Source organism: Zonotrichia leucophrys, chromosome 3, assembly GCF_028769735.1.
Source record: "Zonotrichia leucophrys gambelii isolate GWCS_2022_RI chromosome 3, RI_Zleu_2.0, whole genome shotgun sequence".
In the NCBI taxonomy this organism is placed as follows: Eukaryota; Metazoa; Chordata; class Aves; order Passeriformes; family Passerellidae; genus Zonotrichia; species Zonotrichia leucophrys.
The window spans coordinates 113915615-113931207 of record NC_088172.1 but is presented as its reverse complement, the minus strand read 5'-3'; the positions used below and the strand labels follow the sequence as shown (position 1 = coordinate 113931207).

General features: G+C 45.1%; 1 protein-coding gene across 2 annotated transcripts in view; it reads left to right on the top strand.

Annotated features, from left to right (window-relative positions):
• The window catches only part of DRC1 (dynein regulatory complex subunit 1), a 45497-nt gene extending 30449 nt beyond the window's left edge, over nt 1–15048 (top strand). For both annotated transcript variants that reach the window (XM_064710082.1, XM_064710081.1), the window contains 9 exons: nt 469–608; nt 4059–4193; nt 7835–8064; nt 10417–10589; nt 10724–10813; nt 12620–12706; nt 12823–12950; nt 14553–14693; nt 14777–15048. In XM_064710082.1, the coding sequence (XP_064566152.1) occupies nt 469–608; nt 4059–4193; nt 7835–8064; nt 10417–10589; nt 10724–10813; nt 12620–12706; nt 12823–12950; nt 14553–14693; nt 14777–14888 (1236 nt within the window). In that variant the 3' untranslated portion in view covers nt 14889–15048. The remainder of the gene's footprint in view (nt 1–468; nt 609–4058; nt 4194–7834; nt 8065–10416; nt 10590–10723; nt 10814–12619; nt 12707–12822; nt 12951–14552; nt 14694–14776) is intronic.
• The last annotated feature ends 545 nt before the right edge of the window (nt 15049–15593 follow it).

The window sequence follows — 15593 nt, the reverse complement described above, 5'->3', positions numbered from 1 at the left end:
TTCTTTGTGATTTTTTCCCCCCCATGGAATTTCCATGGAATTCTTTCTGATTTTTTTTTATTTTTTCCCCATGGAATTCCAGCTCCTGGAGAGGAAACTCCATCAGATGAAGGGGTTGTTTTTGTGGGTTTTTCCCATGGAATTTCCATGGAATTCTTTGTGGGTTTTTTCCATGGAATTCCCATGGAATTCTTTGTGGGATTTTTTTCCCCATGGAATTCCATGGGATTTCCATGGAATTCTTTGTGGGGTTTTTTTCCATGGAATTCTTTGTGAGGTTTTTCCCATGGAATTCCGTAGAATTTCCATGGAATTCTTTGTGGGGTTTTTCCCAATGGAATTCCATTGAATTTCCATGGAATTCTTTGTGGAATTGCAGCTCCTGGAGCGGAAGCTCCGGCAGATGAAGGGGATGTTTCTGTGGGATTTTCCCATGGAATTTCCATGGAATTCTGTGTGGAATTGCAGCTCCTGGAGCGGAAGCTGCGGCAGATGAAGGGCTTGCACCACCTGAACCAGGTGAAGCTGGATTACAACCTGGACGTGCTCCGGCAGCTGGACATCGAAAACTCCACCCTGAGATCCCTGCAGAAACGGAAAATCAACCGGTAAATCCCGGACCCGGGGGAATCCCATCCCAAAATCCGGGCTCTCTTTTCCTGCATCCCAAAATCCGGGCTCTCCGTCCCTTCCCAGGGAATCCCAAACCATTCCCGAGGTTTTCCCACATCCCAAAATCCGGGATCTGCATCCCTTCCCAGGGAATCCCATCCCATTCCCAAAGCTTTTCCCGCATCCCAAAATCCGGGCTCTCTTTTCCCACATCCCACAATCCGGGCTCTCCGTCCCTTCCCAGGGAATCCCAAAGCTTTTCCCACATCCCAAAATCCAGGATCTCCATCCCTTCCCAGGCAATCCCATCCCATTCCAAAGCTTTTCCCGCATCCCACAATCCGGGCTCTCCGTCCCTTCCCAGGGAATCCCATCCCATTCCCAAAGCTTTTCCCACATCCCACAATCCGGGCTCTCCGTCCCTTCCCATGGAATCCCATCCCAGGGAATCCCATCCCATTCCCAAAGCTCTTCCCTCATCCCACAATCCAGGCTCTCCGTCCTTTCCCAGGGAATCCCATCCCATTGCCAAAGCTTTTCCCTGCATCCCAAAATCCGGGCTCTTTGTCACTTCCCGGGGAATCCCAAAGCTTTTCCCACATCCCAAAATCCGGGCTCTCTTTTCCCGCATCCCAAAATCCGGGCTCTCCGTCCTTTCCCAGGGAATCCCATCCCATTCCCAAAGCTTTTCCCGCATCCCAAAATCCGGGCTCTCCGTCCCTTCCCAGGGAATCCCATCCCATTCCCAAAGCTTTTCCTGCATCCCAAAATCCGGGCTCTCCGTCCCTTCCCAGGGAATCCCAAAACATTCCCGAGCTTTTCCCACATCCCAAAATCCGGGCTCTCTTTTCCCACATCCCACAATCCGGGCTCTCCATCCCTTCCCAGGGAATCCCAAACCATTCCCGAGCTTTTCCCGCATCCCAAAATCCGGGCTCTCCGTCCCTTCCCAGGGAATCCCATCCCAGGGAATCTCATCCCATTCCCAAAGCTTTTCCCACATCCCAAAGTCCGGGCTCTCCGTCCCTTCCCTGGCAATCCCATCCCATTCCCGAGCTTTTCCCACATCCCAAAATCCGGGCTCTCTTTTCCCGCATCCCAAAATCCGGGCTCTCCGTCCCTTCCCAGGGAATCCCAAAGCTTTTCCCGCATCCCAAACTCCGGGCTCTCTTTTCCCGCATCCCAAAATCCGGGCTCTCCATCCCTTCCCAGGGAATCCCATCCCATTCCCAAAGCTTTTCCCACATCCCAAAATCCGGGCTCTCTTTTCCCGCATCCCAAAATCCGGGCTCTCCGTCCCTTCCCAGGGAATCCCAAAGCTTTTCCCACATCCCAAAATCCGGGCTCTCTTTTCCTGCATCCCAAAATCCGGGCTCTCCGTCCCTTCCCAGGGAATCCCATCCCAGGGAATCCCATCCCGTTCCCAAAGCTTTTCCCGCATCCCAAAATCCGGGCTCTCCATCCCTTCCCATGGAATCCCAAACCGTTCCCAAAGCTTTTCCCGCATCCCAAAATCCGGGCTCTCTTTTCCCGCATCCCAAAATCCGGGCTCTCCATCCGTTCCCAGGGAATCCCAAAGCTTTTCCTGCATCCCAAAATCCGGGCTCTCCATCCCTTCCCAGGGAATCCCAAAGCTTTTCCCGCATCCCAAAATCCGGGCTCTCTTTTCCTGCATCCCAAACTCCGGGCTCTCCGTCCCTTCCCAGGGAATCCCATCCCATTCCCAAAGCTTTTCCCACATCCCACAATCCGGGCTCTCCGTCCCTTCCCATGGAATCCCATCCCATTCCCGAGCTTTTCTCACATCCCAAACTCCGATCTCTCTTTTCCCGCATCCCAAACTCCGGGCTCTCCGTCCCTTCCCAGGGAATCCCAAAGCTTTTCCCGCATCCCAAACTCCGATCTCTCTTTTCCCGCATCCCAAAATCCGGGCTCTCCGTCCTTTCCCAGGGAATCCCAAAGCTTTTCCCGCATCCCAAAATCCGGGCTCTCCGTCCCTTCCCAGGGAATCCCATCCCATTCCCAAAGCTTTTCCTGCATCCCAAAATCCGGGCTCTCCGTCCCTTCCCAGGGAATCCCATCCCGTTCCCAAAGCTTTTCCCACATCCCAAAATCCGGGCCCTTTTTTTCCGCGTCCCAAAATCCGGGCTCTCTCTCCCTTCCCAGGGAATCCCAAACCATTCCCAAGCTTTTCCTGCATCCCAAAATCCGGGCTCTCCGTCCCTTCCCAGGGAATCCCATCCCAGGGAATCTCATCCCATTCCCAAAGCTTTTCCCACATCCCAAAGTCCGGGCTCTCCGTCCCTTCCCTGGCAATCCCATCCCATTCCCGAGTTTTCCCGCATCCCAAACTCTGGGCTCTCTTTTCCTGCATCCCAAAATCCGGGCTCTCCGTCCCTTTCCCCAGGGAATCCCAAAGCTTTTCCCGCATCCCAAACTCCGGGCTCTCTTTTCCCGCATCCCAAACTCCGGGCTCTCCATCCCTTCCCAGGGAATCCCATCCCATTCCCAAAGCTTTTCCCTCATCCCAAAATCTGGGCTCTCTGTTCCCGCATCCCAAAATCCGGGCTCTCCGTCCCTTCCCAGGGAATCCCAAAGCTTTTCCTGCATCCCAAACTCCGGGCTCTCTTTTCCTGCATCCCAAACTCTGGGCTCTTCGTCCCTTCCCAGGGAATCCCATCCCAGGGAATCCCATCCCGTTCCCAAGCTTTTCCTGCATCCCAAAATCCGGGCTCTCCATCCCTTCCCAGGGAATCCCATCCCATTCCCAAAGCTTTTCCCGCATCCCAAAATCCGGGCTCTCTTTTCCCGCATCCCACAATCCGGGCTCTCCGTCCCTTCCCAGGGAATCCCAAAGCTTTTCCCACATCCCAAACTCCGGGCTCTCCATCCTTTCCCAGGGAATCCCATCCCGTTCCCGAGCTTTTCCCGCATCCCAAAATCCGGGCTCTCTTTTCCCGCATCCCAAACTCCAGGCTCTCCGTCCCTTCCCAGGGAATCCCAAACCATTCCCAAAACTTTTCCCACATCCCAAAATCCGGGCTCTCCGTCCTTTCCCATGGAATCCCATCCCATTCCCAGGCTTTTCCCACATCCCAAAATCCGGACTCTCTTTTCCCGCATCCCAAACTCCGAGCTCTCCGTCCCTTCCCAGGGAATCCCAAAGCTTTTCCCGCATCCCAAACTCCGGGCTCTCTTTTCCTGCATCCCAAAATCCGGGCTCTCCGTCCCTTCCCAGGGAATCCCAAAGCTTTTCCCGCATCCCAAAATCCGGGCTCTCCGTCCCTTCCCTGGCAATCCCATCCCATTCCCAAAGCTTTTCCCACATCCCAAACTCCGATCTCTCTTTTCCCGCATCCCAAACTCCGATCTCTCTTTTCCCACATCCCAAACTCCGATCTCTCTTTTCCCACATCCCAAACTCCGATCTCTCCATCCTTTCCCAGGTTCCGGACGACGCTGGAGCTGCTGAAGGCCAGGATGGCCCAGCAGGAGGTGAAGTTCCAGGAGGAGAAGCAGAGCCTGGAGCTGGAGCTGGAGCGCGTGGTGGGGCAGTTCCAGGAGACGCGCGACAGGATGAGGTGGGAACGCTCGGAATTCCCAGCGAATCCCTGGCCTGGGAAAAATGGGGGGTTCGGTTTGGCTTCTTGGGATTGTTAATGTGGGGTAATGTGAATTAATTGAAATATTAAAATTAATTTTTAATGAATTAATTAATTAACACATATTATATTATATGTGTTATGTTAGGGTTTCATTTTGGCTTCTTGGGATTGGTAATGTGGGATAATGGGAATTAATTGAAATATTAAAATTAATTTTTAATGAATTAATTAACACATAGTATATTATATTATGTTATATTATATTACATTACATTACATTACATTACATTACATTACATTATATTACATTATATTACATTACATTATATTATATTATATTATATTATATTATATTATATTATATTATATTATATTATATTATATTATATTATATTATATTATATTATATTATATTATATGTGCTATGTTAGGGTTTCATTTTGGCTTCTTGGGATTGTTAATGTGGGATAATGGGAATGAAATGAAATATTAAAATTAATTTTTTAATTAATTAATTAATTAATTCACACATATTATATTACATTATATTACATTATATTACATTATATTACATTATATTATATTATATTATATTATATTATATTATATGTGTTATGTTAGGGTTTCATTTTGGCTTCTTGGGATTGTTAATATGGGGTAATATGAATTAATTGAAATATTAAAATTAATTTTTAATTAATTAATTAATTCAATAAAAATAATTATATGTGTCATGTTAGGGTTTCATTTTGGCTTCTTGGGAATTGTTAATGTGGAATAATGGGAATGAAAGGAAATATTAAAATTAATTTTTTAATTAATTTATTAATTCACACATATTATATTATATTATATTATATTATATTATATTATATTATATTATATTATATTATATTATATTATATTATATTATATTACATTATATTATATTATATGTGTTATGTTAGGGTTTCATTTTGGCTTCTTGGGATTGGTAATGTGGAATAATGGGAATGAAATGAAATATTAAAATTATTTTTTAATTAATTAATTAATTAATTAACACATATTATATTATATGTGTTATGTTAGGGTTTCATTTTGGCTTCTTGGGATTGTTAATGTGGAATAATAGGAATAAAATGAAATATTAAAATTAATTTTTTACTGAATTTATTAATTCACACATATGATATTGTATTATATTATATTATATTATACTATATTACATTACATTACATTACATTACATTATATTACATTATATGTGCTATGTTAGGGTTTCATTTTGGCTTTTTGGGAATTATTAATATGGAATAATAGGAATGAAATGAAATATTAAAATTAATTTTTAATTAATTAATCAAGTAACACATATTATATTATATGTGCTATGTTAGAAAGTTATGCTGTATTAATTTTTCAGTAATGGGTTAAATATATATAAATATCTAATAAATATCATATAATATTTACAATTTTATTACAATTAAAATTTTAAAATTTTAAAAAAAGAACAATTGGAATTTTTCCCATTTTTCCAGGCACCTGGCGCGCAGCCGCGCTGATCGGTTCCGGCAGGTTTGGATCGTGAACGAGGAATTTTATTACAATTTTATTATCCTAAATCTGAATTATCCACATTTCTATTTCTCTAACTTAATTACTATTTATACAATTTTATTACAATTAAAATTCTAAAATTTAAGAAAAAGAATTATTGGATTTTTCCCGTTTTCCCATGTTTTTCCAGGCAGCAGGCGCGCGGCCGCACCGAGCGCTTCCGGCGGGTTTGGATCGCCAACGAGGAATTTTATTAACCTAAACCCTAATGATCCAAATCTTTATTTTTACAATTTTATTACAATTAAAATTTTAAAATTTAAGAAAAAGAACGATTGGAATTTTCCCATATTTTTCCATATTTTTCCAGGCAGCTGGCGCGCAGCCGCACCGAGCGGTTCTGGCGGGTTTGGATCACCAACAAGGAATTTCATTACAATTTTATTACCCTGAATCCCAATGGTCCTTATTTTTCATGACTGCAATTATTTATTTTTACAATTTTATTACAATTAAAATTCTAAAATTTAAGAAAAAGAATTATTGGAATTTTTTTCCATGTTTTTCCAGGCAGCTGGCGCGCAGCAGGTTTGGATCGTGAACGAGAAATTTTATTACAATTTTATTATCCTGAATCCCAATGGTCCTAATTTTACTGACTGCAATTATTTATTTTTACAATTTTATTACAATTAAAATTTTAAAAATTTAAAAAAGGAACAATTGGAATTTTTTTACATTTTTCCATGTTTTTCCAGGCACCTGGAGCTCAGCAGCGCCGAGCGGTTCCGGAAGGTTTGGATCGCCAATGAGAAATTCATTACAATTTTATTAACCTAAACCCTAATTATCCCACATTTTATTACTCCAATTATATTACTTATTTTTACAATTTTATTACAATTAAAATTCTAAAATTTAAGAAAAAGAACAACTGGAATTTTTGCATTAAGAAAAATAATTTTTGGAATTTTTTTCCGTGTTTTTCCAGGCACCTGGCGCGCGGCCGCACCGAGCGGTTCTGGCGGGTTTGGATCGCCAACAAGGAATAAACTCTAACGATCCAAATTTTTATGACTACAATTTTATTACAATTAATATTCTAAAATTTAAGAAAAATAATTATTGGAATTTTTCCCATGTTTTTCCAGGCCCCTGGCGCGCAGCAGGGTCGAGCGGTTCCGGCAGGTTTGGATCGCCAACGAGGAATTTTATTAACCTAAACCATAATGATCCAAATTTTTATGACTCCAATTTCAGTACAATTAAAATTTTAAAAAAGGAACAATTGGAATTTTTTCCATGTTTTTCCAGGCAGCTGGCGCGCAGCCGCACCGAGCGCTTCCGGCGGGTTTGGATCGTGAACGAGGAATTTTATTAACCTAAACCCTAATGATCCACATTTTTATGACTCCAATTATATTGTATATTTTTCCAATTTTATTACAATTAAAATTTTAAAATTCGAAAATTTAAGAAAAATAATTATTGGATTTTTCCCATATTTTTCCCATATTTTTCCCATATTTTTCCCATGTTTTTCCAGGCAGCTGGCGCGCAGCCGCACCGAGCGCTTCCGGCGGGTCTGGATCGCCAACGAGGAATTTTATAATGATCCAAATTTTTATGACTCCAATTTCATTACCATTAATATTCTAAAATTTAAGAAAAATAATTATTGGAATTTTTTCCATTTTTCCATGTTTTTCCAGGCAGCTGGCTCGCAGCCGCGCCGAGCGCTTCCGGCAGGTTTGGATCGCCAACAAGAAATTCATTACAATTTTATTATCCTGAATCCCAATGGTCCACATTTTTATGACTACAATTTTATTACAATTAATATTCTAAAATTTAAGAAAAATAATTATTGGAATTTTTCCCATGTTTTTCCAGGCACCTGGAGCTCAGCAGCGCCGAGCGGTTCCGGCGGGTTTGGATCGTGAACGAGGAATTTTATTACAATTTTATTACTCTAAACCCTAATGATCCACATTTTTATGACTCCAATTTCATTACAATTAAAATTTTAAAATTTTAAGAAAAATAATTATTGGAATTTTTTCCATGTTTTTCCAGGCACCTGGCTCGCAGCCGCACCGAGCGCTTCCGGCGGGTCTGGATGGCCAACGAGGAGGAGGCCAAGGCGCTGATCCGGAAGGTTCTGGAAGCCGACCGGCTCCTGCACGAGCAGCAGCTGGGAATTCCATGGGAAGAGCCCCGGCTCTGGTTCATGGACAACGTGGGACCCCTGGGAGACATCCAGGAGAAGAGGGAGGCCATGGAGCTGGCCAGCAAGCTCCTGGAAGGTGGGAATCCGGGAATTCCTTGGGAATTTTCCATGTTTGGGAAGGTTCTCGTGTCCCGCCGATCCTTGGGATTTCCGGTTGGGATTTTCCTGGAGTCGCCATTCCGAGGTTGGCTCATTCCAAGGGATGTTCCTGCTGGGTTTTTCCTGGTTTTCCCAGGATTTAGCTCTCATCCCAGGAGCTTTGTTTTCCAGGGATTCCCTGGAATCATTCCAAGGGATATTCCTGCCATGATTTTTCCTGGTTTTCCCAGGATTTAGCTCTCATCCCAGGAGTTTTGTTTTCCAGGGATTCCCACAGTTTGGGATCTTGCTCCAGTTGGGATTTTCCTGGAGTCGCCATCCCTGAGTTTGTTCGTTCCAATAATTTTTCCTTCCCAGGAAGCAGCTGTGATCCAGGATCTTCATTTTCCAGGGATTCCCTGGAATATTTCCCAGGGATATTCCTGCTATGATTTTTCCCAGTTTTTCCAGTTCCAAGAAGCAGCTGTGATCCCAGGAGCTTTGTTTTCCAGGGATTCCCATGGTTTGGAATCTTGATCCAGTTGGGATTTTCCAGGAGTTGCCATCCCTGGATTGCCTCATTCCAAGGGATGTTCCTGCCATGATTTTTCCTGGTTTTCCCAGGATTTAGGTCTCATCCCAGGAGTTTTGTTTTCCAGGGATTCCCACGGTTTGGGATCTTCCAGGAGTTGCCATCCCTGAGTTTGCTCATTCCAAGGGATATTCCTGTAGTATTTTTCCCAGTTTTCCCAGGAGTGTTTTTTTCCATGGATTCCCTGGAATATTTCCCAGGGATATTCCTGCTATGATTTTTCCTGGTTTTCCCAGGATTTAGGTCTCATCCCAGGAGTTTTGTTTTCCAGGGATTCCCACGGTTTGGGATTTTCCTGGAGTTGCCGTCCCTGAGTTGGCTCATTCCAAGGGACTTTTTTCCCGATTTTTCCAAAAAGGAGCTTTGTTTTCCAGGGATTCCCAAAGTTTGGGATCTTCCAGTTGGGATTTTCCTGGAGTCGCCATTCCGAGGTTGGCTCATTCCAAGGGATGTTCCTGCCATGATTTTTCCTGGTTTTCCCAGGATTTAGGTCTCATCCCAGGAGCTTTGTTTTCCAGGGATTCCCATGATCTGGGATTTTCCAGGAGTTGCCATCCCTGAGTTTGCTCATTCCAAGGGATATTCCTGCCATGATTTTTCCCAGTTTTCCCAGGATTTAGCTCTCATCCCAAGAGTTTTGTTTTCCAGGGATTCCCACAATTTGGGATCTTGCTCCAGGTGGGATTTTCCTGGAGTCGCCATCCCTGAGTTTGTTCATTCCAAGAATTTTTCCTTCCCAGGAAGCAGCTGTGATGCCAGGATCTTCATTTTCCAGGGATTCCCTGGAATATTTCCCAGGGATATTCCTGCTATGATTTTTCCCAGTTTTCCCATTTCCAAGAAGCAGCTGTGATCCCAGGAGCTTTGTTTTCCAGGGATTCCCACAGTTTGGGATCTTGCAGTTTGGATTTTTCAGGAGTCGCCATCCCTGAGTTTGCTCATTCCAAGGGATATTCCCACTGTGTTTTTCCCAGTTTCCCAGGAGCTTTGTTTTCCAGGGATTCCCTGGAATCATTCCAAGGGATATTCCTGCCATGATTTTTCCTGGTTTTCCCAGGATTTAGCTCTCATCCCAGGAGCTTTGTTTTCCAGGGATTCCCATGATTTGGGATCTTCCAGGAGTTTCCATCCCTGAGTTTGCTCATTCCAAGGGATATTCCCACTGTGTTTTTCCTGGTTTTCCCAGGAAGCAGCTGTGATCCCAGGAGCTTCGTTTTCCAAGGATTCCCACAGTTTGGGATCTTGCTCCAGTTGGGATTTTCCTGGAGTCGCCATCCCTGAGTTTGTTCATTCCAATGATTTTTCCCGGTTTTCCCACTTTTCCCAGGAAGCAGCTGTGATCCCAGGAGCTTTGTTTTCCAGGGATTCCCATGATTTGGGATCTTCCAGTTGGGATTTTCCAGGAGTTTCCATCCCTGGATTGCCTCATTCCAAGGGATGTTCCTGCTGGGTTTTTCCTGGTTTTCCCAGGATTTAGCTCTCATCCCAGGAGCTTTGTTTTCCAGGGATTCCCACAATTTGGGATCTTGCTCCAGGTGGGATTTTCCTGGAGTCGCCATCCCTGAGTTTGCTCATTCCAATGATTTTTCCCAGTTTTCCCAATTCCAAGAAGCAGCTGTGATCCCAGGAGCTTTGTTTTCCAGGGATTCCCACAGTTTGGGATCTTGCTCCAGTTGGGATTTTCCAGGAGTCGCCATCCCTGAGCGGGCTCATTCCAAGGGATATTCCTGCCATGATTTTTCCCTCTGGGATTTTCAGGGAGCAAGCCTGGAAAAGCGGAGCAGGAAGGGAGGAAGAGCGGCAGGAAAGGAGCCCAGAGCGCCGAGGGAGGGAAGGAAAAGCAGGAAAAGAGGGACGACAGAATCACATCCCGGCCAGGAATTCCCAGCAAAACCCTCCGGAGAATCCTGGAGGTGATGAGCGAGGAATCGGTGAGCGCTGCCGGATCTCGGGATCACCCCCAAATCCTGATTTTTTTTTTATTTTTATTTTTTTTGTGGATGCCTTTGGAATGAGAGGGCTGGGAATTCTCACCCGGCCGCCTCTTCCCGGCGTTTTTCCCAAGACGTTCCTGCTGGAGAACAAACTCCTGAAGCCGCTGCGGGAGGTGGTGGGACCCAAGAACGACGTCCAGCAACTCCGGAACATCTTCGAGGTGGGATGGGGTGGGATGGGATGGGATGGGATGGAATGGGATGGGATGGGATGGGATGGGATGGGATGGGATGGGATGGGATGGGATGGGATTGGGATGGGATTGGGATGGGATGGATGGGATGGGATTGGGATGGGAATGGGATGGGATGGGATGGGATGGGATGGGATGGGATGGGATGGGATGGGATGGACTGGGATGGGATGGGATGGGATGGGATGGGATGGGATGGGAATGGGATGGGATCAATGGGATGGGATGGATGGGATCTCCCGGGTTGGGATCGGAATGCTGAGCACCAGGAGGAGGTGGGGATGGGAATGCTGAGCTGGATCAGAGGAGGATCCAGGGAATCCCTCGAGGGGCTCCAGGAGAGCTGGAATTTGGGGATGGAATGGAGGGAGCCAGGGAAGGGCGTCCAGTGGGAATTTTGGGATCTTGGGAAGGGATTCCTGGCTGGGCTGGAATTCCCAGAGAATCCCTGGCAGTGTCCAAGGGTGGGTTTGGAGCACCCTGGGATGGTGGGAATTGGGATTGAAGGTCCATGGATCCCATCCCAAACCATTCTGGGATCAAGGAATCTGAGGATCCATCCCCAGGGATTTTTATGGAATTCGGGGATGGAAAAGGGAAGGGAGACCCTTCCTGGAGTCCTGAATTCCCAGGAAAATTCCGGGATCCCGAAATTCCTTCTCAAGGAGGAATCGGGATGGGGATGGATCCAATGGCAGGCTGGGAGAGCTGGGAATGTGCAGCTGGATCAGGGAAGGATCCAGGGAATCCTTGGAGCCGCTTCCCCATCCCAAAGGGGCTCCAGGAGAGCTGGGATTTGGGCAAGGGCTGGAGGGGCAGGAGGCAGGGAATGGCTTCCAGTGGGAAAGTTGGGAGCTTGGGATGGTGGGATCTTGGGAAGGGATTCCTGGCTGGGCTGGAATTCCCAGAGAATCCCTGGATCCCCGGCAGTGCCCAAATTTTGGGATCATGGAAGGTGTCTCTGCCCATGGGATGAGCTGGGAGGTCCCTTCCCACCCAGAACATTCCATGATTCCCAAATTCCCAGCTCCAGCCCATCCCAGTGATTTAAACACCTCCAGGGCTCCTCCAGCCTCTTCCCAGACTTTCCCATCCCACGGATATTCCGTTGCTATCCCACATCAGCCCCTTCCCACCATTCCTTGCTTATCCGGCATTTCCCAGAATTCCAGCATTTCCTCTGCTCCTGGAAAAATTCCTTTCCTTTCCTTTCCTTTCCTTTCCTTTCCTTTCCTTTCCTTTCCTTTCCTTTCCTTTCCTTTCCTTTCCTTTCCTTTCCTTTCCTTTCCTTTCCTTTCCTTTCCTTTCCTTTCCTTTCCTTTCCTTTCCTTTCCTTTCCTTTCCTTTCCTTTCCTTTCCTTTTTCCTTTCCTTTCCTTTCCTTTCCTTTCCTTTCCTTTCCTTTCCTTAAATTTCCTTTCCTTTCTTTCCTTTCCTGAAATTTCCTTTCCTTTCCTGAAATTTCCTTTCCTTGAAATTTCCTTTTCTTTCCTTGAAATTTCCATTCCTTTCCTTGAAATTTCCTTTCCTTTCCTTGAAATTTCCTTTCCTTGAAATTTCCTTTCCTTGAATTTTCCTTTCCTTGAAATTTCTTGAAATTTCCTTGAAATTTCCTTCCTTGAAATTTCCTTTCCTTTCCTTGAAATTTCCTTTCCTTGAAATTTCCTTTCCTTGAATTTTCCTTGAAATTTCCTTGAAATTTCCTTTCCTTGAAATTTCCTGGAATTTTCCTTCCCCATCCCACAGAACCCTGACAGAATTCCCACTTTTCCAGGCCCTCCACATCGAGGACGAGGACGAGCTCCGCGCCCTCGTGGATTTTTTCCTGGATTACGAAACCCACCACGCTCCCAAGATCCCGGTAGGATCATCGGAGGAAACCCCAGAAATCCCCGGGAACGCATCCCAAAAAATTCCAGGGAGGAAAATTGGTGCCTTCATCCCGGAAAATTCCACATCCGGCTTTGCTCCCTCCAGGTGGAAGATCCGGCCGGGAGGAGCCGATCCCATTCCCAGCACGGATCCCTCTCTCACATCCCGGTTATCCAAGTGGATCACGTCCTGAAAATCCTGAGGGAATTCCTGCAGGAATTTCCCAAGCTGAGGTGGGAATGGGGATGGGGATGGGATGGAGCCAAACTGGGATCTCTGGAATGTCCTGGGAATTCCGGGATTTTTCTGCTTGGAGAAAGAGATTCCCAACTTTCCCTGAGGGATCGGGAGATTCCCAAGGCTGGGAATGAAGCAGGGCAGGAGATGATCCAGGAGCTGGGAAGGGAGAAAATGATGGAGTTTGTTCTCCTTCCCAAGGATTTGTTCTTCATTCCAAGGATTTTCTCTCCATCCCAAAAATTTGTTTTCTATCCCAAGGATTTGTTCTCCATCCCAAAGATTTGTTCTTCATCCCAAAAATTTGTTTTCTATCCCAAGGATTTGTTCTTTATTCCAAGGATTTGTTCTTCATCCCAAAAATTTGTTTTCTATCCCAAGGATTTGTTCTTCATTCCAAGGATTTGTTCTCCATCCCAAAGATTTTTTCTTCATCCCAAAAATTTGTGTTCTATCCCAAGGATTTGTTCTTCATTCCAAGGATTTGTTCTTCATCCCAAAAATTTGTTTTCTATCCCAAGGATTTGTTCTTCATTCCCAAGGATTTGTTCTCCATCCCAAAGATCTGTTCTTCATCCCAAAAATTTGTTTTCTATCCCAAGGATTTGTTCTCCATCCCGAAGTTTTCTTCTCCTTCCCAAGGTTTTTTTTTTCACTATCCCCAAGATTTTTCTCCATCCCAAAGTTTTGTTCTTTTCCCAAGGTGTTTTTCTCTATTCCCAAGGATTTGTTCTCCATCCCAAGGATTCATTCACCATCCCAAGTGTTTCCTCTCCATCCCAAACTTTGGATCTCCATCCCAAATATTTGTCCACTATTCCCAATTATTTGTTCTATATTCCCAAGTATTTTTTCTCCATCCCAAAGATTTTTTTCTCCATCCCAAAGATTTTTTCTCCATCCCAAAGTTTTTTTCTCCATCCCAAAGTTTTGTTCTCAACCCCCAGGTTTTATTCCTTTATCCCAAAAATTTGTTTTCCATCCCAATGTTTTGTTCTCAATCCCAAGGTTTTTTTCCTTTATCCCAAAGATTTTTTCTCCATCCCAAAGATTTTTTCTCCATCCCAAGGTTTTTTCTCCATCCCAAGGTTTTTTCTCCATCCCAAAGAATTTTTTCTCCATCCCAAAGATTTTTCCACTATTCCCAAAGATTTTTTCTCCATCCCAAAGTTTTGTTCTCAATCCCAAGGTTTTTTTCCTTTATCCCAAAGATTTTTTTCTCCATCCCAAAGATTTTTTCTCCATCCCAAAGATTTGTTCTCAATCCCAAGGTTTTTTCTCCATCCCAAAGATTTTTTTCTCCATCCCAAAGGATTTTTCTCCATCCCAAAGATTTTTTCTCCATCCCAAAGAATTTTTTCTCCATCCCAAAGAATTTTTTCTCCATCCCAAAGTTTTGTTCTCAATCCCAAAGTTTTGTTCTCAATCCCCAGGTTTTTTTCCTTTATCCCAAAGATTTTTTCTCCATCCCAAAGTTTTGTTCTCCATCCCAAGGATTTTTTTCTCCATCCCAAAGATTTTTTTCCTTTATCCCAAAGATTTTTTCCTTTATCCCAAAGATTTTTCCTCCATCCCAAGGATTTGTTCTCCCTCCCCAGGGACGAGGGGCCCCCCAGGGAACTCCAGGACACGCGGGACAATTCCAAGGACCGGGAATACTGGGAAGCCATGACCCAAATCATTCCCCAGCGGAAACTCAAACTTTGGGATGCGCTCGGATCCGCGCTCGTGGAATACCAGTGAGTGCCTGGCGGGGCTGGGGCAGCCCTGGGACAATTCCAAGGATTTTTCCATGGATTTTCCCGGTTTTTCCTTTTCCCAGCAAAGTGCTGACCAGGAGATCCCAGCTTTTTTCCGAGGCCACGGCGCTGCAGCAGCAGAACACGGAGCTGGGAATGCTGCTGGAGGAATATTTGGGATCCACGCAAGGTTGATCCCCGCTGAGCTCAGCCTTGGATTCCCGGGAATATTCCGGAATATTCCGGATGTGGATCCGGAATAAAACCCGGGAATCGCCGGTGCCGGGTGTGGATTTCCCTGGATGGGAGCCAGGAATTCCTGGAAGGGGTTAAATAAATCATTCCCAAACCTGGATCTGTGTGCAGGGAATGGGAATTGGAATTTTGGGAAGTGCCACAAAACCGTGGGATCTGAGGCCTGGAATTCCCAAATTCCGGGATGGAAGCTTAAATCCCATCCCAATTCCAAGCCCAAACTTCCAGGATCCAGGGAATTCTTGGAATTGTTGGAAGAGCCACAAAGCTGCAGGATCTGAGGCCTGGAATTCCCAAATTCCTGGATAGAAGCTTAAATCCCATCCCATTCCAGCCCAAACCCTTTCCACCATCCAGGGAATTTCTGGATCCAGGAAATTTTGGAATTGTGGGAATTGCCACAAAACCGTGGGATGTGAGGCCTGGAATTCCAGGATGGAAACTTAAATCCCATCTCAATTCCAACCCCACATTTTCCAGGATCCAGGGAATTCTTGGAATTGTGGGAAGTGCCACAAAACCGTGGGATCTGAGGCCTGGAATTCCCAAATTCCGGGATGGAAGCTTAAATCCCATCCCAATTCCAACCCCACATTTACCAGGATCCAGGGAATTCTTGGAATTGTGGAAAGTGCCACAAAACTG